The following is a 23369-nucleotide window of genomic DNA, read 5'->3' as shown; positions in this document are numbered from 1 at the left end:
AATCCAATCAAGACATGAAAAAGGTTTCCAACAGCTTGCAAGTAATTTAGCACACAAAGTAGGCGACGTGCAAGATGAAGACAAAAGAAGATGAGAACGTGGCCCAAAGTAGCACAACAACAACACCTGCTGCAACATTAGAAGATGATTTCGCTAATTTAGGGCTTGAAGATTGACTGTGATTCAGGGTTATTATAGTTTTAGAATTTTTCATTTTAGTTAGTTTTTATTTTGTTTTGAAGTGTTTTTTTTTTGTTTTTTAATTTAGTTAGTTTTAATTAGTTTTCAGGGTGTTTTTTTGTTTTTATTAGTATTAGTTATTTGATAAATGCTTAGTTTTAGTTAGTTTCAGTATTAGTTTTAGTTTAAAAAAAAAATGTGTATTACTTTTAAGCAATATTCAAAAACCTGCTTTGCTTTTCTATTGGCTGCTGTGAGATGACCTAACTTCTGTGTGACACATTTTCAATTGTCCTTATTCCGGTTAATAGCAAAATAAATCTACTTAAAATCACATTCAAAATCATCCCAAAAGGTGTCATGCATTAAATTAATTACCAAACACAAAAACGAACGACAATTTTGCTATAATTATAGTTAGTTTTAGTTAGTTTCGTAAACACAAAATGTCGTTTCAGTTAGTTTTCGTTTTTTTTTTTTAAAGCATTATCGTTTTTATTTTGTTAACAAAATTGTTTCTTGAATTTGAGTTTTTTCATTAGTTTTAATTAGCTAAAATAATCTTGCTGTGATTGCACTTCCACCTCAGCCGAGCTCATTGACATCATTAGCAAGCACATGGCACGATCAGCTAGGCTGGGTGAAGATCCACAGCCCTTTTCAAGCAAAGCTGGACGACTGTACACGCTCCTGGCATAGTGTCAAAGCCAAAAGGTAAGCAGAGGTGCATTAAGTGGACCCACAAATTGACATTAGCTAACATTAGCGTGTTCGCGTTTGACAAGCGGACACATATTTGATTGCAACTTCTGTATGGCTTTAAAATTACTTTTGTGACTTTTCTGTGCACGATTTGCAGTTAATGATGACTTTTTTTTTCTTTTTTTAAAATTTGAAGCTTAATGTGAAGCACACTAAACCTCTACCACTAGTTGTCATGGTAACAAAATCCATACTCAGCAATGGCACAGTAGCAAAAACTAATATCTTAATTTCAACACGAAAATATGATCAAGTGTTCTTCATATTTGAGGTGGTTCCACCCTAGCAGGCCACAGACATGTTCGAACAATACATTGCAAAAAATAATAAGAATATTTTGTGTGTTTTTACCCCGTTGACCAATCCAGTGCGGATCTCCGGCCCTTTGGTATCCAAGGCGATGGCCACGGGCCGATAGTACAAGGGGTCAGTCGTGACCGTCTCCACAGCCTCGCGGATGTTCTTGATGGTTTCGCCGTGGTACTGACGAGATGACGGAGAACGTCACGGGGGGTGGGGGGGTCAACATCACGCGAGTCAAACGTCGCACGGACACGCACCTCGTGGGAACCGTGAGAGAAATTCAAACGTGCGATGTCCATCCCGGCTTTGATCATCTCCTGGAGTTTCAGAACGGTTCGCGACGCGGGACCTGAGGAAGGAAGGAAGTTTTATTATTGTTATTTCTATGAGTTATATTTACTGACTCCGAATTTTTCAAAATATATAGTTGCCTTGCCCTTGAGACACAAGAGACCCGAATTGTGTACTGTGATGCACAGTGTTGCCAGTTACCCTGAAAAAGTTACTTTGCTGATTACTTGCTTTATAAAGTACTTACTTTACAGATTACTTTCTATAAAAAGTTACTTTACTGATTACTTGTTAGCGAATTGATTTAAAAAGTAACTCAGCTACTTCAGTGATTACTTATTGATAACTTGCTTTAACAGGCACGATATCTGTTTGGCACACTAACTTTGGAAAGTTTTTAAATTTTAGACATTTGTTTGGAAACTTCAACTCATTTTAAATATTTTTTTTTAATTTATGTTTTTGTTGTTTGTGTCCCTATTTACCAGGCAATGCAAGGAATTTTGCTAAAAAAAACAACTAGAAAACACTGTCAACAGCACAACAAACCTTAATATTTATTTTTTTGGCTGACACAAACTCAAAATGGTGACCGTATTTCCAGCTTAAAAACAAAAATCTCTCTGTTTATGTCATTTGGTATGAACACGAGAGTCGTCAATGCACTGAAAACGTGAAACGATGCATATGTTATGAAGACTAATATGATTGGACAAAGTAATGCCTTAGATTAGTTGTTACTGGGAAAAGTGCACTTTTTTTTAACCGGTATCACTGAGAATACATGGCAAAAAATAAAAAAATAAAAAATTTAAATGCTGATGAATATATAACATTATTCAATGTGACATGATTGTTCTTGGATGACTCAAGACCAATCTGTCACCAAGTCAAAGCTGTGACAGTTGGCCGACTCCGACTATGAGCAACGCGCGAGCGTGTCTGACAAGCTGCTGCTGCTGCTCGCTCGTCAGCGAGCAGACGCTAACGAACGTCGAGCGAGCGCGAGCGGGTGCGTTTGCTGACCGATGGTGCAGACGATGCTGGTGTTGCGCGCCGTGATGGGCTCCTGGTCGATGTCCAGAAGGCACAGGTGCTCCAGGAAGGTGTCGGCCATGCTGGCGTCCAGCTGCTGGCGCTGGATGAAAGAGTCGGGCAGCGCCATGGACTCCGAGTAGCGTCTGATGCGAGCTGCCGACCGACAGAACAAGAAAAAAAATAGTCCAAACAGTCAGAGAGCAGTTGACAGAAAATTTCTTTTGAGTGCGATACAAGATCAGTTTGAAAGTAAACAACTTTTCTGACAGCTAAACGATCTTCTGCTAGCAAGTGTAGCGGATGCTAGCTAGCACGGCGCGAGTGTGCGCTAATAAAAATTCACTCCTTGGAGCCTTCAAAGGCATTAGTGTTGAGTAGGCGGCCCAAAACTTTTAGCGCAGCACTTTTGTGTGCGCTACATCGTAGAGTTTGTTGTCTATGTCTTTATTTCGACTTTATCCGCCATTTTGGCTCCTCGTCCTCCATATAGCCTGCAGTGTTTTATTAGTATTATAAGTATTTATAAGTAAATTTAAAAGTATTATTATTGTTATTAACATTATCGCTAAAAGGAGAAATGTAACGCTGGCCTATGCAAGTATGCGTCCATGATATTGTGTGAAGTGTCAGTCGCGCTAAATTGAATTACATTTCTGTCTTCATCTCGTGTGTGACGGCTGGAAGAGGACACGCTCGCTCGTTAACATGTTCATTAGCGGATGGAATGTCAAGTGAATGTGAAAATCATAATTAGCATTCATGAGCGCGTGTCATGATGTGTCCATCCGTGGACTGTTGGCCCCTTTGGGGCAGTAAAACACTCAAATACATTGAGGGAAACCATTTTTTGTTTCCATGTTCAAGTCGCCTGAGGAGCACGCTCGATTTATTTTTATTGTTACTCAACTTTTATTTATCCAGGAAAAGCAATTAAGAATAGATTTTTACAAAGTGGACCTGGCTGCAAACAGCACAGTAAAACAAAGCAAAATAAATGCACTCAATAAATATCACTCTTTTTTTTTTTTAATTAACAATATTGGAAAGAATTAACGTTGTTCCAGTTGTGTCAGAAAAAAAAAATAGTGCGGATTTTTTTTATGTGAATTGGTTAAAACCGCTGAGTGCGGGTTGTGGTATGCATGGTGAGCAGGAAGCGGAACTAAGGTTTCCCCAATGAGCGTTTTCTAGAAAAACATAGATTAGTCATGTATCGGCTTGAAATGGTGACACAATAATTATTACTTTAAATTACTCCTCCATTGCTCTAAGATGTCCAACTATGATGGAGCAAACCCCCCTTCCACACTCCAAATCAATACTGGCGCATGTTTGAGTAGAACCGGAAGCCACTTGAGCGGGTTTGACATTTACCTCCAAACGCATTTACATGATGTTTATGCTCAAGGCAAAGCAAACAGCAGCAGCGGTGCCGTCACTTGCCACTCAAGCGCTAAAAGTTTACATCCCGGGGATGACAAAATATTAGGAGGGGGTAGACGCCAATTTATGAGAAGAAAATTGCAACTCAATTATTCTCGTCATATTTGAATACTGTGAGGAAAAATGGCACCATAGAACATATTTCCTCATGTCAATAAGACAAGATCACAGTTAGAGTCACAATATTAACTCATTCATTCCCAACCTGGATTTTAACTGATTTTGCAATGCCCACAGAATATTGTGTTCTATTGCTATAAAAACATGGAACCTACAAAAAGAAAGATTAGAGTCTCTTCTTTCATCAGGGGAAAAAAAAAAGGTTTCTATGTTTTCCGTTTTGCAGTAATTAGCATTAGAATATAGCTAAGTTTAATCAATATTCACAAAGCTGTTTCAAACAGTGGAGAAAAGAACTTGTTGCAACATGGCCCTGGTTGATCTCTTATACTCTCCTGCCACCTGCTGGCTGTTTTTGTAATAACTACCATTACTTCAAGCGTTCTCTTCAGTTCAGATGCTGCATCAAAGCTTTCTGTATGTTCTAGCATAAAAACAAACCCAAAAACACAAATATGTTTTTGGGGCCATGGTAATATTTAAAATAGAACGTATTTATACGATTTTGGGAGCAAAAGTTAAGAGAAAATTATTAACAAGTGACAATTTTCTAAGTAAAAAAAAGTTATGAGAATGGATTTCTAGTACCACCAAAATGAGATATTTCCTGAGAATTTGCAATGTTTAATAAAAAAAAAAATTAAAAAAAATTCTGCGCTTAAGACATTAATTTTGCTGGATTGACATTGATCAATGAGGTCAGATACTCCACACACTGCTCTTTGGGAGTCATCAAAGAACTGATAAGAAGACGCACCTTATCACTTTGATGTCTTATCAGCATTTCCAACTCAGGTGTGCTACTCACCCAAATTGGAGCCACCCAACAGCGAGGTCACGGAGTTCAACTTGACGTCGGAAAAGGTTGACCTTCATATTGTGGTACAGTAATCCGCACTACATCCAGAGTTGCAGGTTCGCCACTATTTTGCACTTTTTTTTGTTGTTGTTACAGTTTTATAACTGAAGTTTCGTTCTTCCTGCAGTTTATTTTGGGTGAAATTTCACTGTTGCCCACTAGATGGTGGCAGACTATTTAAGAAAAATGTTTGACCGTATATAAAAGCTCTTCAATTCTGCTTTTTACACTTACAAATGGTTACTGCTAAAATCAGTCATCATTATTTTTTTGTTTGTTTTGTTTGGTCAACATAAGATGTAGTTTCAGTTAAAGAAAAACATTTTTTTGGTTATTTTGTTCATTTTGATTAACTATAATAACCTTACTCTGTTGTTCACTATTTGGTAAAGCGCAGCTTATTGTTAAGCAAGTCGAATCGAGTTCGCTGCCACCACATGGCGCTCGTATCCTAAGTCTGTGCTTGCAAGTCAAACCAAAAAAATTAAAATATAAATGCTTTTAAGTCAAGTCACTTGTACGTGGAGGCCCCACTCTAATCGCAAAATCACATTGTTTTTGTTCTGTCGTGGGGATGAGCGGTTATAGAAAACGGTCAAATTGCTCTTTCATGCGAGGGTGGCAATCGAGCGGCGAGTCCATGACGACCATTCGAATGGTTTTCACACTCAGCGGAGCTTGAAAGCGGTGCTTCTGCCGATCACAACGAGACAACCACAAGAGGAGGGAGGAGCTGAGTGTCTCTTAACCCTGCGACCTCCAGAATTTTTATTTTTTATTTTTTGTTGTTTTTTTTCAAGTGACGGTGGAACAGATTAAAGTCATTTCCATTTATTTCAATGGGGAAAGACGATTTGTGCATTAATTCCAGGTAGGGGGTGTTAAAAAAAATATGATTTGGCAATCACGATATTACAGTGTGCAATTCTCGAATTGATTCAATACGCGGCCGAATCGATTTTTAAACATCCATTTTTGATGTAAAAATATTCAACAAAATGTCTTTCTTAGGGTTAGGATTCACACCTTCAGCATGGAAGAATGTTATATTAATGGAACAATAAGCAGCCTTAATATTTTATTTCAATGTTGTTCAAACATGAAACAGATTACAACTTTTTTGTTAAATAGTCTAAAATTTCAGATAAATACATTTTCATACAAATCTTACAGTGTACATGTACAAGTTTACTGATGAGTATTTTCTAAATTTGAGTAAAAAGAATTGCAACAATCTACTTATAAATTCGGATCGGGATTAATCGTATCGGATCGACTTGTGACTTATGAATCGTGATACAAATTGAATCGTCAGGTACTTCACACCCCTAATCTCAACGCACAACTGAAAAAAAAAAAAAAAAAAAAAAAGACAACATTGGGATCGTAACCAGATCCACATGAGAATCGAAAAATGAGACTCACTCACACATTTTGACAGCTTCCAAACGACTCATTTTGTCTTCCTGCTTGCGTCCACTCAGCTCACACGCTTGTCAGAATGTAAGTCATAATGCAAGTAACCACGCCTGCACCTGCCGCTCTCATTAACCCTTTGAACCCCACCGCGCGCACGCACGCACACGTCACAGTCGGCCGAGGGCGTGAAGGTCGTAAAAACGAAAGGGAGAAAAAAAAGTGTGTCTAATCTGTGGCTTACAACACGAAAGTTCAACGTGACATTTTTCTATTTGTGGCATTGTTGCAGCGTTACGCAACTCGCATATAACCTGAAACACACACACACATGCGTGATTGTGTGAGATGAGATCAAGTGCAAAACCTCCTACTCAAAGGTCATTAGGTACACTTATTCAATACAAAAAGCTGGATCAAAAATGCGACTTTTGAGGTATTTACACTGATTTTCCATCGACATCATCGCTCACAAAATGTTCAATAACGTCCGGTAAGGATATTATTCATTCTCATTATTTTCTTTCAGAACATTTTCATATCTCCAAGCAATCTCCCTTAATCTTTAAAAATGTTATAATTGATGAACTATCATAAAATAAATAGCTGTGCAAGCTTGTCATCAATTATGGTTTTGGTTTCGAAAGGGGAGGATTTTTTTTTATTTTATTTTTTTTTATTTTATTTTTTTTTAACAGTAATTTTCCATTCTGGCTAATAATCAATGTGGGAATAATTAACCCTAAATTTGACAGTTTTTTTTACATACAGAATACAAACAATGAACCAGATATATATTTTTTTTAATAAAACTTTTCTTGTGAGAGTTTGTAGTTAAATAATTTTTTTTTTTTTTTAAGATATAATTAATATAGGTTAATATGAAATAAATACAATTTATATGAAATAAAATGTGTGAACTAAAATAAAATCCTATAAAATTAAGGTCAAAATAAATTATTGCAATTCATTTTAAATATTTACACACGACAAATAAAATTGTTGTAAAATACCGGTAAGTACAATTTTAAAAATGACGTGTAATATGCAATAGATAAGATTAACATAAAAATGAAATGAAATAAAGCTGCATAAAATTAAAGTAAAAATCAAATCCTAACTGTAACATACTCTTGTTTTGACGCATGTTCAAAATTAATTGCTTTAAAAAACACAGAATTATGGTTAAAATTAATGCAATTTATTTTAAATAATGTATACACGGCAAATAAAATTGTTTTAAAATATGTCAAATTTTAAAAATGACAAATGTATATCCAATAAATAAGATTAATATAAAAATGAAATGAAATAAAGCTGCATAAAATTAAAGTAAAAAGCAAATCCTAACTGTAATATACTCTTATTTCTAAAGATGAAATGAATTACTTTATTTAAAAAAAAAAATAATTGCTTATGTCAAACTTCAGTAGATAAATTTAAAAACTATTTTTTTTTGAGTGATAGAGCAGCGGGTTTGAAAAAAGTTCTGCAGTGAATTTTGTGCGCAGGAAATTCACTACAAATTGTGTGAAAAGTGAACATGCTTGACTGGATTTTCAAGCTTTTAAGTTCACCTTCATGCTTCATTTTTCAAGCTCAATCATGACTCACTCTCACACGTATTGAACACGCCGTCTGATACTTTGATGAGGTTTAGACTTTGACAAAAGTGACACACTTTTTTTTAATTTTTTTTAATTTTTTATTCCAACTAGTGTCTCATGCGCGCTGGCTGATTGACGCATGAAAGCGTCAATCTTTAGCTAGAGAGCAAACAGACCTTTGCACCTTTGTCGCACAAACGCAATCCAATAATGCGAGTCCAGCATAAAGCCATTATTGTTGTGTCATAAAATCACAAAATCAGAAAAGCAGATGAGCATCAAAAGTGTAATAACTTGCACCAGCCGCACTTTGGAAACCAGCAGACTTTTTTGTTCCAAAAGTCATCCAATATGTTCCTAGTTTGCACCACAGCTCATCACAAATCAAAACTTGTGCAAATCATAAAAATGTGGTGAGGATGCAAAGTTTGGAATCAGAAGACAACGAAAGGAAAGTTGTCAAAGTTGTCAAATGTGCATGCGATGGGAAAAGGGAAGCACCAACCTGAATCCAAGACCGCAGGAAGCCGCAGATCCTGAATGAAAGCGGGCAAGCGGCAGGACTGGAAAAGGATGAGAGGGCTGGCTCAGCTTGAGCGCCACCTACAGGACAACTCTGGCACACATTTTAATGGTCAAGTCATCGTGGAAAGCGCAGGGAAGAGATAGAATACTTTTATTGAAATTTGCTTTTGATACAAAATGAAATGGGGACGACGCGAGTGCGTGTACGCGCGTGTGCGTGTGTGGGTCAGCTCAAAGAATCCTGAAGGTGATCCTGGGCGGCGACTCGGGCTGCAGGATGAGCGTCAACTTGGTATCGAGGTCTTGAGAAGAGGACACGCTCAGGTGGAAGTTGAGCAGGATCTAAACAAAAAAACAAACCGGAATAACTCAAGAAATCAAAAAGAAATCATCACAACCAAGGTTATTTTAGTAAACGAAATGAACGAAAAAACTCAAATTCAAGAAACAATTTCGTTAAAGAAATAAAATAAAAATGAAAATCAATAAATTTATAATAACAAAACTCAAAATGAAAAATAAAAACTAACTACAGTACAATGAAAAATTCCAAAACTATAATAACCCTGATCATAACTTCACAAATAATAAATCACCACTACACATAGACCTGTGTGGGCACACATTTGTGGTCAACGGCAACACATTTTTTTTTTTTTTTTTTATAACCACGATCGGATCATCCCTAATTAAAATCAACAAAGAAAGCTTACCACATCATGTGTAAAAGTCAGCACACCCCAGGCTTAATGGGCAGTTTTGTGATCATTCCAAAAAACACACCAAGGCAAAAATTCTGGCATATAAAATTTCAGATTTTTGGAATTCAGTTCCAACGAAATAAAGTTTTTATGACGTCAACAGTCTTGACGTGCAAAACCGCTTCAAAATGGCCGCCTGGCGGCACTCACGTGCATGAGTAGCAGCTGAATCTCATTCTCAGCGATCCTGCGGCCGACGCACTGCCTGGAGCCGAAGCCGAACGCCAGCGAGCGGAACGAGCCGCCTCCACCGCCGTCGGCCCTTTCCTCGCGCATGCGGGCCCACCGAGCCGGGTCAAAGGTCAGCGGGTCATCAAAGACATCGGCGCTCCTCCCCATGGGGTAAAGACACGCCTGGACCAAAGTCTGAGGGCGCAGAAGACGCTACGGTCCTGATTTTCGTTTGGCGATTGATTTGCCGTGATTGGCTCACCCCGGCCGGAATGTTGTAATTCTGAAGAACAAGATCCTGGACCGGGTAACGTTGAACCGTGATGCCGACTGGATACAGCCTGCACACAACGCAATCGAGTTTTGTAAGCACTCAGGGAATGAAAAAGTCTGAAGTCAATTCAGACAAGTCAGACTGCAGCATTTGTGTTCTCAAGGGCAGCGCATTGTCGTTGCGTGCACTCGATGCACAACAACGCAGCGCTTATTGAGGACAGACATCATGTCATTTATTCAAGTGCACTCTTTCGATACGCTATATAAGAACAACGAAATAATTTCTAGTTTACTTTAATGCACAAATGACAGGTAAAATAATGTAATTATGAAAATGTAGTTAATAATATTCTGGAATGCTGAAGAACAAGACATTGGATCAACATTTATTCAAGTGCACTCTTTCGATACGCTAAATAAGAACTACTAAATCACTTCTAGTTTAATGCACAAATTAAAGGTAAAATAACGTAGCTTATAAAATTTATGCAGGTTTGAACATTGAGAATGTTTAAACAAGAGACAAATGTGAGAAAATGTAAATGCCTCGATGAGAAAAGTGTATAAAGTTTGTGGTGAGGGATTTTAGAGACTTAAAACATTTCAAATAAAATGTAAAACATAAAGCTAACTACTTTGCGTATTTTATTTGTTGCGGGTAATTTTTGGAACCTAACCCCAGCGATAAATGAGGGAACACTGTCTACTTTTTATTGTTATTACGTCAAGCAAACAAATAGTAATCAAAAGGTCCACTGTTGTTTGCGTACCTGAGAATCTCCTTGACGGTGCCTTTAAGCAGCGGCGCCCCCTCCAGGGCTTTGTGCGGGTCACCATTGGCCCGTCCCACCGACTCGCTCACCTGGCGCCGGACGATCTCCTGCACCGCAGGGTTCCGAGCCAACTCGAACAGAGCAAACTGCAGCGGTACCGCTGTCTGGACACAAACAACGCAATCACATCGCAAATAAAAAAAAAAAAAGAAAAAAGAAAACAAAACGGAGCGGCCGCGACAGTCGCGCACCGTGTCGACGGCGCCGGCCATCAGCTCAGTGATGTTGGCTTTGATGGCCTCGCGAGATAACTGTCCTTTCTCCAGGAGCTGGCCCAGAACTCCGGGGGTCTCGCCCACATCGGCTTTGGAAGACAAGCGCTGGAAGCCTCGCTTCATTCGGGCCTCGGCTGCAACAACAAAGGCACATACAAAAAGTATTCGCACAATGCAGATTTTGAAATGTCCTTAGAAGTAGTGTTCATTTTATCAGTGTTCATTACTCACAAGTAACATGCCGATACCATTAATTCCAACGCTAATATAGGATATTGGATGCAGCATCTTGCTTGTGCACAACATTTACTGATATGTGACATATTCACTACATGCTGATCTAAGATATCCTATTGGCTCTTAATGCCCTGAACCAATGGCAGGACAGCTTTTTCATGTTGAGGAAAAAAAGAACCTTATGTATCAGTATGGTATCGGTATCCGCCGACATTGCAAAGCTGGGTATCGGAATCGGTGTCGGGGGCCAAAATCGAAACAACACTAATTTTTAGTCGACTATGAACTAGCATTTTAGTCTTTATTTTAGCCCAAGAAAACAATTTTATTCGTCGAGTTTTAGTCAACAAGGACTGTCAACGTTTTAGTCTAGTTTTAATCAGGCCAATCATTTTTACCCGTGTATTTGTTGTCGGCAGATAAGATTTCCTCATCTTTTTGATGAAAAACAAATTCACACACAATTACAGTACAGGGTTCCCTCCACACTACAGTGAACCCCTGAGCCAACCAAGTACACAAAAAAAATCAAATCTATTTATAAAAGTAGAGAAAGTTGATCCAACGCTACCATGGGTGAAGATGTGGTCCCACGCAGTGGCGTGCTGGGTCCACAAGGAGGCGCCAAGCCGCTCCAGCAGGGGGGCGGGCAGGTAGACGAGGGGCATGGTGGTGGCCAGCATTCTTTCCACAGCCCAAATGAACTTCTGAGACTCCAGGGAGGGCGTCGACGAGAAGAGGCCGATGCGCTCCCCGTACAGGATGTAGCAGCTGGCTGCATGCAAGGAGCGCACGAAAGACATTTGTGACGTCATCGCATCAACACTTTCAGGTATTTGCGTTGTTACAAAACGCAAGTTCAGTTTTGTCTTTTCCACACAGTTCGCAGCAAAAAGGTTTTTGCACCATGTAGGCTACTTTTGTCACTATCCCATGGAGGTCTCAAAGAAAGTGGGCGTGTTTAGACCGCAGATGTGGTGCGGGGTGTCTCCGCACTTTATGATGTCATAAAGTGAGCACCCGCTTGTTTTCTCAGGTTGGGAGGGTCTGGTGCTTGGAGAGCAGAATGAGAATTTCTCAATAGAGGGGCGAATGGAGGAAAAACACCACTTCAGTCATGTGTTTCGTGAGGAATTTGCATTTTAACACGACTAAAAGATCCACAAAGTTGATTTTTCATGTTGCTGTTCAAATACATATTACACCCTGACTCGTGTACTTTTTTTACATACAGTATATTTTCATTGAGTTTGACGTTTTTCAGACATGCTGGCAACACACCAGAGAGGACTGACTATTTCGGAAGCAGCTTAACACCTGGCTGAGCGCGTTAACTCAAAGTCAATAACCCGGCTTTCTCCCTCAAACACACAGACGCATACGAGTGAGTCACGCAAAGCGGCACACTTGTCAATGTGTCACGTGTGGTGACATTGTCTGTCTTCCGTTTTGAAGCATGTGTGACCTGAACCGTGTCATTATATGCGAAGCGCTACTTTGATGAAATCCACAAAAACAAAATGTCGAAAGCGAAGCGAAGTGAATACTTTTGCATGCCTTGAGAGGAAAACAGTCGAATGATTAATGAGGCATCTCACGTCAACTCTGACCTTTTTTTTTTTTTGACTGAAATTCAAACAGAATTTGATTCTCCCTCCCATTGCTTGCTCAATCAGTGGTGGCTGGTGTCTGTGGATCTCACTCTGCTTCATCTATCCTAACCTCCTTCCTCTCTTTAGTTTTTCCTCTGGTCTCTTGAGCTCTGACCTTCTGACATTCACGACTCTGGCGAGACTCTGAAGTATCCGGTTAAGGTGAAGGGTAATGGAATTTTTTTTAGGTTTAAGATGAACTAATGATCACAAATTCACACGCACGCACACACAACTCTGACCTTCCAGCGCAAATGCGAAGAGGTCCGGACTGGGGTTCAAGGTCAGGCTGCTCTTGCCGTGCTTGGCGCTGGCCTGGCCCTCCACCCGGCTCTGCATCATGCGGCAGAAATCCCTCGCCACCTCGTCCATGTGGGGGACGAAACGCTTGACGGCGGCGCTCAGCATCACCTCCTTGTTGAGCAGCAGACGGTCGGCGCGCCACTCGGCGCCGTTCCTGGCCACAAAGCCGACAGTCACTCATACTGCAAGGTGGGTGTGTGCGTGCGTGAGATACTGACTTGAGGAAGACGCCCTTCTCGTGCCCGCGGACCTCCCGGTGCGTGGCCCACGGCTGCAGGACCATCCGTCGCGGGTTCAGGCCTTCGCAGCGGAACAACTCGGCGATGTCGCACGGCAACATGATGTTGACGCTGCTTTGCAGGCCCAGGTGCTCCCTTTTGTACACAAACACGGTCAAATCAGACATATACGCTCGCTGTCAATCTAGACGGGAAGATCATAATCCAACACAGACCACATCATCTGTTATTTACCTGTGTAGAGGATGAGTTCACAGCGCAAAGCATATCACATCATGAGTTATCTAAAATAGATATAAAGTCTACAAACCCTTTTTCAAATGTGTTCCCATAGGTAAAAGAAGGAGGTTCCTACTCAACTCAAATTTATTTATAAAGCACTTTAAAGCAAGCCTTGCTGTAATCAAAGTGCTGAAGATTTATTTATTCCAGTCAGTCAGTTCCAAAATATGCTGAAGTTAGCATTTTTAACATATTGAAATTAATTAAAAATAATTAAAAATTGAAAAATGCAAGGCAATCATTCTTGTCAATGGTTATCAACAGAAACAGTAATAATGCCCGTACATTGTTTTTTGTTTTTCTGGGCTGACAAATTCCACATCAGTCAAATGCTATCCAACAAGTCATGCAAGGACTTTGCACTCTTTTTCATTGATACAATATTACAAAAAAATAATGTCACCATTATGCCATCTTCTTCTCCAGGTCATCTTGAACAGTTTAACTTTTTGGACTAAACAACTTTAACATAGTTTTCAAGTTTGAAGGTCCACAACATGCTGTCTTGATTTGCTGCTCTCACCTTTTCAAAAATGTTTTTGATTGCGTAGCTTCCAACATATTAACTGATCAAATCACATTTGTATGCCAGATTTTCATTTATCCAGTCTGATGCCTGGTTTCAATCATTTTTAATCTAATTATTTTCTTATGTTTTACGTTAAGCACTTTGAATTGTCTTGTACATGAAATATGCTGTACAATTAAACTAGCCTTGCCAGGTTTTTGTGATTATCAAAACAAAAAAACAACAACAACAACAAAACTTTCCACCTATAGCCCGTACGATGATCCAAGGCATACCACATCATCACACAGGAGCGTTCGGTTACCTGTAGATGGGTCCGAGGCTGTTGAAGGAGCTCTCCATGTGCTTGTGGAGCAGCCTGAAGCGACCTTCCCGCCAGAATGTGAGCAGGTTGAGCCATCTGTTGGCGCCCGTGTGCGGGATCTCCTCAAAGCTCCTCACGCGGCCGCCGACGACCTTTTCCGCTTCATTCCCGCCCGCCGTCACGCCGAGGGCCCTCGAGGCGGCGGCCCCGCGGAGCCGCGGCGGGACGCGCATTCTCACGGCGGCGGACATGCTCCTCGCGGGCGCCAGCGACATGTGAGGTCCGGGGAAGCCTTGGACGCAGACGCCGGCCCTGATAGCGGCCGATGATTTATGGATTCCAGGGTGGACGGTTCAAGAGAAGGATAACAAAACACGACAGCGCTACCCGGAAAACATATCACAGGATGTCCAGATGGACAAATAAAGCTTTATTCAAATATTTGCTCACTATTTGATTGACATTTGAGATGCTTCCTTGTATTTAAAAAATAAAAGAAAATAAACAACTACAGGTCACTGCAAAAAAACAACTGGAGTCTCTCAGCAATAGTTAAAAAAAAGTTGCAACGGACTAACTTTTGTGACAAAGTGATTTTTAAAAAGTTAAAGCTTCAAAGTTAATTACAATTATAGTATTCTTTCCATAGCTGCATCCCCTTGCAAGGGATGACAGCAAGGATGTCACCATGACAACAAGCCTGGCGGGACGCAGCCTAGCACAGGATGTCCTTGTTCAAATTGTTTGATATTCAAAAAGTGTAAAAATCAATGAATGAAAATTTTAAATTGTTTTAATTAAAACAATTTAATAAAAAAAAATATTTGTTTGCATTAAGTATTTGTACCAAAAAATAAATAAATTTGGTACAAATACTTGGGAATTATATTTGTAAAGTGCAAAAAATACAATAAAATAAAAATTGATTTTTTTCCCAAATATCATTGAATTTGACATTTAGAACGTTTTTTTATTTTTATTTTTTATTAATGTTATTTTTCCCCCTGAACCTTTCTGTGCCCTGAAAAGTGATATACAGTGTTCCCTCGGTATAATGCGGTTCACTTTTCGTGGTCTCGCTGTTTCGTGGATTTTATTTTAGTGCAATTTTTTTTTTTTTTTTTTTACAGTAACGTACCTACTTTATAAAATTTATTAAGGTTTAAACATGTATTGAACATTCAAACAAGAGAGAAAATTGAGAAAATGATGATGAGAAAAGTGTATAAACTGTGTGGTGAGGGGTTTTAGAGCCTTAAAATATTCATAATAAATGTAAAAAAACAACAACAATAAATTAACTACTTGGCGGAGTTTAATTTATTACGGGTATTTTTTTCGAACATAACCCCAGCGGAAAACGAGGGAACACTATTTCAAGTGTAATTTATTATGATTATAATTAATATATATAACGCATGCTGCATTGTGTCATATATCTTACTCTACTGTCTTAAATTATTAATGTAATTTGATATAGATTACAAATAAAAGTAGTTGGTGACATTAAATCATTTATTTTTATATTTATATCCAGGTACGGCAATTGAGAACAGATTCTCATTTTCAAAGCGGACCTGGCTCCAGACAGCAGAACAAAACATAATAACAAAAAAAAAAAAACACTTGAATACAAATATTCCATTACCTGTTTTGACTGACTGTCTCACATGGTTGTGCTGCCTTATCGGGAGATGTGCGGCGTCAAATTACCAAATACGATTTCTTGCCCTATAAAGACATAACTCTATTATTATTGAACAATAGTAGAACGCTTGTGGTTGACCATGAGAGGGTCCTTTCCAAAAAAAAACACCGGTATTTTTGTGTAACTACACGCAAGAGTTCGTGTGACGTCGTGTTGATCACATGACTTGACAAGCCCGCCCTCTCTGTGGCGTGGCGGGGGCGCCGCGTTTGCCGTTTTTGCCCCCCAAGCGGAGTCCTTGGAAAGCGTCGAGCAGGTTGAAGCCGTCATCTTTGGTCTTGCTGTCGGGACGCACCAGCTTGGACAGCTCGCGGGGGAGCGACACTTTGCCGCCAACGAACTTCAGGTGGTCGGCGTCCTTGGAGTTCTTTATGACACGGAGCAAAACACAACATTTTGGCAACTCGCTCTGGATCGTGACATCCAATTCAAGAGCTGCATTAAAAAAAATACTTGAATACGATGAGAGTACTCATTCATGTGCAGTCACACATGCTTACATCGTTTTTATGACTCATGTTTAGCTTCAGATTTTCTCATAAAGCAGTGCTGGCCATTGTTGTGTCTGTTTGTTTCAATCACACTAAATCAAATTAAACTGCACTAAAAAAAAATTAACCAACAGAGGGTGCTAGAACTGCACAAATGGAAATCAACCCAACTTTTTCGAACAGATGTGCTGCTTTTAATATCGTAACATGACAGCGACGATATATTGTGGCAGTTTTAATATCGCGATATCACGATATTGATGTTATCGTTACATGGCTAATAAAAACACATTCCATTCAATTCTCTTTTTCTTTGTATTTTTACACAAACCACAATTTTATTCTATGGCTTTTGACTCAGCATTATTTTATGGCGCTTACAGTTAAATTGAAAAATATATGCACTCATGCAATTTTCAGCATTGTTAAAAATAGTTGTCATTAAGTTACAATCTCTTGAATGAGATGTCATCAACGGTAGCGGTTCAATCTTGACGCCGAGTTATGCTCCAATTTTTCAATTTCTGGAGTAACAAATTGAGAAGATTTCATAACTTGTTTTTAAGCCGTTGGAATGATGAGTAGCGAAATGATTTCCTTATCCGTGAAATTGCATTTAAAACTCCGTGTGCCACTTTGACACTTGGCTTGTGCCGATCATATATAAGCAAAAAATCACAAATAGGCCAACACAAATAGATTAGCAGTAAAAATAAGCCCAAGATGAAGTCATAAACGTTGTTTTGAAAAGTCAATTATCAGCTTGTGTGGAGATTGACGTATTTTTCTGTCTCCGGAGGCAAAATATGTGCAGCATTTCTATAAATAATCAAGCAAGCCCCTGAGTGCAATTCCTGTGGATCTCTCCCGAGTGCTACCCAGACACACCTCTGACAGGTGATATTTTCTCCTGAAGTGAGCTCTCATGGCCGCTCTCTCGGAATTCTTCTGAGCGTTCGCGGCTTCACGCAGCTTTCTGGAAGTAAACAAACAAGCATTCAAAGTCAACTTTGAGACTCTTTGGACTGAACTCTCGTCCTAGCTCAGTTGGCTGTCACTTAACACCTAATAGAGGCGTTTCCATACTAAGTTAGAGCTCCATATGATGATTATGAAACATCATTAAAAAGAAAAAAGAAAAAAGACAAAACCTGTGGGAGGGTGACATTTCAGCAAAAATAAAAATGTCTTCGTTTAACAAATTTTTCTGACTATAAGTCACAGCTATACAGTATGGCTGTTTGTTTTGAGTTCTTTATAAATAAAGTTGAGTTGAGACGCATTAAAGACAACTTGTGATACGAATCATGGCTGCACTTGCCTCTCTTTGTCCAAGTCGGCCTGGTAGGCGCGAACCACCGACGGATATCTGGCGTCGGGTGTTGGTCGAGGGGCCTTTCTCGACCTGCCGCAACTTCCTCGTCCCCAACGTCGAACCTTGTAGTTGCACCTGCGTTTGGCACACAACTTCCTTTTGCGTACGGCGCTCACGCAGCTGGTGAACTTCCTGATCGGCGCGCGGAAAGATTTCTTCACCCTCGTCACAGACTCCATGATCTACAAACACAACACAAGTCATTTGTTCGAGGTCAACTCATGTCAAATATTTTATTTGCAAGGCTGACTAAACGGTAATATGATTATTATTGCCTTCTATAAGAATTAAGGATATGAATTGAATCCATCTGTTTTTATGCATCTCATTAGTATGACTCGCACTGCCCCCTGCTGTCGGGTGAAATTGAGGTCTAAATGCCCTCGGACTCGCATTGCGAACATCAGGTGACCTGACACTTGAAAGGAATCATTTCAAATATACATATATTATCATATTCATCTGGATATCTTTACAACTTAAATTGTGGCAATGCATGAAAAAAACACAAACAAAAAGAGGCTACCAAAAATACCTCTTTTTTTAAACTGAAGCTGTTGCTTAATATTTTACAATATTCAGTCTCTTCAGATATTTCTACATTATGTATTTATTTTCACAGAATTTTGGACTTCATAATGTATTTTCTCTGACGTAGGCTTAATTGCTTGTCATCTCTTTGGCTTCACAACAAGTAACAAAATCCTGAGTAACAATTTCCGAATGTCCTTAATTGTCAGTGCGCCCCCAGTGGACAAAATGAGCAACAACAGTTACTTTCATTGAAAAATTGCAGCTCATGTGTTTTATTTTCCTCTCAGGCCGGATTGGACCTCTTGACGATTCGATTCTGACATTGAAATGTGATTGTTTGTCCAAATATGTGCCCCCATGATTGACTGGCGACCATTCCACGGCGTACCTATCATTGCGTTTTCAGCCTCGGTGGAGGACTGTGGAGGACTGCATTCTACTCTGTTTTAAGTCTCTTACTTTTTTGCTTATTCTGTATGCGACCAGTGAAAAGTGTGCTATGAACGAATGTGACTTACTGATTTACATTTGCTGATGGAGGCCTGTGTTGTGCTTTGCTCCTTCAGTCATACTGTGCGAATGTGACATTAGGGAAAATCAGGACATGCTCGTAGGTCTGTGAAGAATTCAGGTGGAGACCTGGACAAGAACAAAGACACCGGTCGAACACACACACACACCAACGCAAACATATGCATGGCGAGGTTAATGTGCAGGCGGTGAAAGATGGCGCATATGCAAAAGTATTGGGACAGCAAGGTCAATTCCTTTGTTTTGATTGTATATTGAAGACGAAAGACGAACGTGCAACATTTCAGAAGTCCAGTTTATTTCATGGTATTTACATCTAGATGTGTTAACACAACTCAGGGTGGAGCACATTTCGTTTGAAACCACCCACTGCCAACACAACAAAGGACTGGGGAAAAAATAGAAAGTCTGAGACTGGCCAAGTTAATCACCGGACCTTAACCCAGTCGAGTATGCATTTTACCTCATGAAGAGGACACTGAAGGGAGAAAGAAACAAGAAAAGGCCTGGAAATCATTTCAAATGAAGAATGCAACCATCTGGTGAAGCCAGTGGCAACTGGCAAGTATACTTTTATATACTTTTATATACTGTATACTACAATACTTTTGCTGACTTGAAAAGTGGGTGACTTCAAATACATCGAAATGTAAACAGACTATGAAATAAAAACTACAATTCAGAACTTGTGTTTCGTATTCATCTTTAGACCTGAAAAGTCTTCGGTAGACAACAAAAACAAAGAAACTGACCTTGTCGATCCAATACTTTTGTAGGGGATTGTAACATGCTAATTTTTGAGTGTGGTCATTTAAGTGATTTAGAAAATTGAAGAGATGGTCGAAAAGTAGTGCAGACATAGAGAAAAAAGATGTTTAGAAAACTGCTGAAACAAATCATGAGGGTGGTGGTATGCACGGTGAGCAGATACACCGTATATTAACGACAAACACGCTCGGTCTTACCCGTGGTTGAAGGAAGTTGGTCTGAGTTGGCAAAAAAGAATTCCTGATCCCAACAGATGGCCTCCACTTGCACCTACTAAAAACTTAAGAGCAAGTCAGTAACAGAAGCTGTTCCGAACGCGCCTCCGGTCTCTTTTCTGGCTTCCTCCCTGGTGTGTTTTGTGTCTATCCTGCAAGGCGCGAGCGACCGTTCCTCTTCGTTTCGTCCACCACGTCGCTCTCTCGCAAGGATTAGCGCTTAATGAGAAGATCTCGTTAGCCGTGGCAGGTAAAGACTCACGTGCTCGAGTGGAAGGCTTAAAAAAGGACACATGCAGATGATGTCATGCCGACTGATGCCGGCCGGCTGCTTTGTGAAGCTCGGCCCCGTTGACAGGACCGCTTGACGTATATTGAATTTAAAAAAAAAGTTGAAACAGGATGCATAGCTACAAGTGGCATTCGCATATGTTTGATTGTAATGCATGTTTCAACTGATGATCAGAAATGTCAACACTACTGTTTCCTGTATTTGTTTATGCCTTATCGGTTTTAATGTATATTTTAGTAAACTGCTTTTGGCTTGAAAATGTAATTTTGTGAATGTATTACTGTTTTGCATTTTATTTAATTATTATTATTATTTTACTAGGGTGACATTTACAATCTGTTTCGGGACTGCAGATGAAAGATAGCCTTTTGGCTAATTCTGGCATATTTACAGAAATTTGTATTAATATGTATGGTCCCTTGTACAAATAAATCAAATCAAAACTGTTGAATTCAGTGATTTTTTTCACATGCCACTAATGTAGCCCACTTTTCAGAATCACTGCACTAGAATCAATGGAAAACTGAAGAACATGTAAAACTGGACATCAAGTGCCTTCTTGTAACCTTGATCAATATCAATCACTCTGTCAATCCATCACAATGTCCATGATGTCGGCAAAGTGAGGTTATTGTTCACTATTGTGCTTCCTCTGTGCTAAAGTGTGCACCAAAAAGAGTCACCTGTGGATCAGGGTCCAACTCGTGACACCCCGACCTTCACCCCTCCAACTCCAGTTTATAGAAAAGCGCAAAATTTGCACATGACACGCGCGTCATCCAGCCAAGTGGGTGAGAAATGATGTGAGGAGCTCCACCCGTTGAGGATTGGAGAATAAGGCGGCTAACTGATGTTAGCTCCTTAAGGTGACTTAGCGTGCGGTGACCCGCCACACGACATCGCGCACGTGCTGACCGAGGAGAGCATGACACAGCAACGCACACATTACAGGCACGTGCGCTAAGAATTCATCACAAGCCGCACATTCGCTGATAGGCACCCCCACGTTTGTTTTTTTTCCCCCCTCAATATTGTAAAATAGCAGATTATATAAAAAAAATAATACGTTTGCGAGAAAACCCGCATATTTTTTTGTTTTCCTGATCACCAAACACACATTTTTGCCTGGATGAAATTCTCAGCAGGAGTTCCTCTTCAGGGGATTTCGTAAGAAAAAAAAAAAGAAAAAGACCACCAGCTATGACCTGCTATAATAAGCAAACCAAGTTTAATTTCTAGTCTACTCATTCATTTTCACCAAGCCTCTTTGCGTGTAACAGAAAATCAAATCATCTACGACACCTGCGCCCGCAGAAGCTTTATAACAGCCTATCGATGCCACAAGATGGCAGCAAAACACTGCTGCTTGATAGAAGAAGCTCCTCCCCTCACGTCAACAAAGTTCCTGGGCACCGAGATACCACCAGGTGGCACCAAAGCAATACTTTATAATAGACAGGACTTTGGAATATAACACATAAATAACTTTAAAAAAAAAATACTGGAAAATCCACAGGTAGCGCGTAGCAAATATGCGGGGCAACTGTGATTATCTCAGTCAACTTCTTTGGCATCAAGAAACGGCTTTTGGCGGCATCTTAAGAGATATTAAAACATGGGTTTAGCACCTTCTTGTACCCTTAGGACCCGTCAGAAAGCACAAAACCGACGAGCTAGCAACTATTCAGGAAGTAATAAGAAAAAAAATAATAATCTAACAGGTGACATTGCAAGAAGAAAAATTGTGTCTCAAGGTGTCACTGTATTCACATTAAATCAGCAAACGGTGTTGCCAGGAAAAGATGACAATCAGATAAGCGGATCGTACCATCCACATACGCACGCACAAATCGACCAAGGTTGGAGGCAAGAACACACACTGGCAAGCCTTGACTGCACTTTCTGCACTTCATCAAGCTGCCACAGTCAATGGCAGGGAAGCGCGCGGCCCGTGTCCATGTTTGCATGTGCGTGACATTTGCTCCTTTTTGTTTCTTCCTCTTCGACAAGCTTGCACTCATCAATTGAAAAAAAGCAGCAGAGCTGAATCGTGATGAGAAAAACTGGTTCAATACCAAACATTGACGGGGAACCTTGCAAGCACTTCCAAACGACGCGAAGTGTTTGTGTCGAACAACAATGTATGTTTGAAACGCGGATGTGCTAGGAAAACATTTTGGGCTAAACAACATAATTGATTGCTATCATTTTGCGTATGGTCACGTTGTTGCTTGCCTCTTTTTTGAAGAATTGCTCACTTTTTATGTGGTTTGCCCACTGGGAGGCAGGATGATGAACAGTCACAAACCAAGACCGAGTATGTTGCTGTTAAGTTCGCATTTTTAGAGAGGATAAAAAAAAATAATAATCCTGAGTCGCATATTATTTGTCACCCCATTTGTGTTGATAAACTATTGCTGCCAACTATTATTCGCATGTCAATGATATTTTTCACTTGACGTTAGCATTAAGCTAGCAGGGTGAAATCTTAAGGCAAACTTTTTTTGGTTCTTTCAACAAATACAATGTCGTCTTTCTGTTTAGTTTGACCGTAAACTACAACTGTTAGCGGCATTAAAAATCTTGACGGCTCTTTTTGAATCGAAGAGTTACTCGGAGTATTTACCAAACTGCCGCTTATTCGTATGTTGAATTAGGTCCACCGTCGTCATACAACGCTCATATCTTGAGTTTGTGTTAGCAAGTCAAAGCAGGGAGAGAAAAAAATCATCCAAGTCACTTCTCATGTCTTGAAAATCTTGCAAGTCGGGACACTTGTGTTTCGAGGCATCACTATTACAATCACATTCCAAGTGTCCAACTTTCAAGTCGTCCATTACTGGTAATCTTGCTGTTCATGAAGTCGTAGGATCCCTGACAACTTTCTGCTTAAGTGTGTTCTAGTCAATTTATTTCTGGATTGAAGTAGTCCTGCTGTTTTTCCATGTGTCGTCCCAGTCTCCAAGCCTTTCAATGTTCTAAGGACTCCAGTGTCACTAGTTTCTCATTCCACCATTTTTGGTCATCATGTGCTCTGAGATGTTTGAACGTTTGATGGGTTCAAGTGTTTCTGTGGTCTCAGTGTCAAGATGTTCCAGCTTTGTGTTCC

The 23369-nt window shown here is 39.8% G+C and overlaps 3 protein-coding genes and 1 long non-coding RNA gene across 5 annotated transcripts in view; 1 reads left to right on the top strand and 3 right to left on the bottom strand.

The window, feature by feature from the left end:
• Positions 1 to 8742, bottom strand: part of pklr (pyruvate kinase L/R) — a 19125-nt gene extending 10383 nt beyond the window's left edge. The window contains exons 1-4 of one of the 2 annotated variants that reach the window (XM_077528338.1): positions 8525 to 8742; positions 2563 to 2727; positions 1503 to 1594; positions 1294 to 1425 (exon numbers count right to left, since the gene is read on the bottom strand). In XM_077528338.1, the coding sequence (XP_077384464.1) occupies positions 1294 to 1425; positions 1503 to 1594; positions 2563 to 2701 (363 nt within the window). In that variant the 5' untranslated portion in view covers positions 2702 to 2727; positions 8525 to 8742. Of the gene's footprint in view, positions 1 to 1293; positions 1426 to 1502; positions 1595 to 2562; positions 2728 to 6425; positions 6539 to 8524 lie in introns of those variants that run through there. The other variant, XM_077528337.1, reaches the window with a different exon arrangement.
• On the top strand, positions 6742 to 13047 carry LOC144023058 (uncharacterized). Its single transcript, XR_013284484.1, has 3 exons — positions 6742 to 6905; positions 10852 to 12421; positions 12939 to 13047. It is a non-coding gene; the product is annotated as an uncharacterized LOC144023058 (long non-coding RNA).
• Positions 8679 to 16073, bottom strand: cyp11c1 (cytochrome P450, family 11, subfamily C, polypeptide 1). The gene is made up of 10 exons (XM_077528339.1): positions 15995 to 16073; positions 14347 to 14658; positions 13211 to 13366; positions 12932 to 13146; positions 11609 to 11812; positions 10777 to 10934; positions 10523 to 10689; positions 9739 to 9817; positions 9456 to 9671; positions 8679 to 8886 (listed from the first exon to the last, which is right to left on the bottom strand). The coding sequence occupies exons 2-10, from the start codon at positions 14619 to 14621 to the stop codon at positions 8776 to 8778; spliced, it is 1581 nt and encodes a 526-aa protein (XP_077384465.1). The 5' UTR covers positions 14622 to 14658; positions 15995 to 16073; the 3' UTR covers positions 8679 to 8775.
• LOC144023057 (complexin-3-like) lies at positions 15844 to 23263 on the bottom strand. The gene is made up of 4 exons (XM_077528340.1): positions 18973 to 23263; positions 17863 to 18102; positions 17434 to 17517; positions 15844 to 16421 (listed from the first exon to the last, which is right to left on the bottom strand). The coding sequence occupies exons 2-4, from the start codon at positions 18097 to 18099 to the stop codon at positions 16212 to 16214; spliced, it is 531 nt and encodes a 176-aa protein (XP_077384466.1). The 5' UTR covers positions 18100 to 18102; positions 18973 to 23263; the 3' UTR covers positions 15844 to 16211.
• Between the last annotated feature and the right edge of the window lie 106 nt (positions 23264 to 23369).

This window comes from Festucalex cinctus, chromosome 7 (genome assembly GCF_051991245.1).
Source record: "Festucalex cinctus isolate MCC-2025b chromosome 7, RoL_Fcin_1.0, whole genome shotgun sequence".
Lineage (NCBI taxonomy): Eukaryota > Metazoa > Chordata > Actinopteri > Syngnathiformes > Syngnathidae > Festucalex > Festucalex cinctus.
This window is presented reverse-complemented; position numbering and strand designations above follow the sequence as displayed.

What these genes read in the sequence shown, in the direction of transcription:
- cyp11c1 (XM_077528339.1), bottom strand. Translation starts at nt 14,621, where the DNA reads ATGTCGCTGGCGCCCGCGAGGAGCATGTCCGCCGCCGTGAGAATGCGC. An exon ending in TGGCCGGCGCCGTCGACACG is followed by an intron (nt 10,690 to 10,776) that starts GTGCGCGACTGT and finishes GTTTGTGTCCAG; the next exon opens with ACAGCGGTACCGCTGCAGTT. An exon ending in ACCGTCAAGGAGATTCTCAG is followed by an intron (nt 9,818 to 10,522) that starts GTACGCAAACAA and finishes CGTTGTGTGCAG; the next exon opens with GCTGTATCCAGTCGGCATCA.
- LOC144023057 (XM_077528340.1), bottom strand. Translation starts at nt 18,099, where the DNA reads ATGGAGTCTGTGACGAGGGTGAAGAAATCTTTCCGCGCGCCGATCAGG. An exon ending in ACTTGGACAAAGAGAGGCAA is followed by an intron (nt 17,518 to 17,862) that starts GTGCAGCCATGA and finishes ACTTCCAGAAAG; the next exon opens with CTGCGTGAAGCCGCGAACGC. An exon ending in GAAAATATCACCTGTCAGAG is followed by an intron (nt 16,422 to 17,433) that starts GTGTGTCTGGGT and finishes CGTGTCATAAAG; the next exon opens with AACTCCAAGGACGCCGACCA.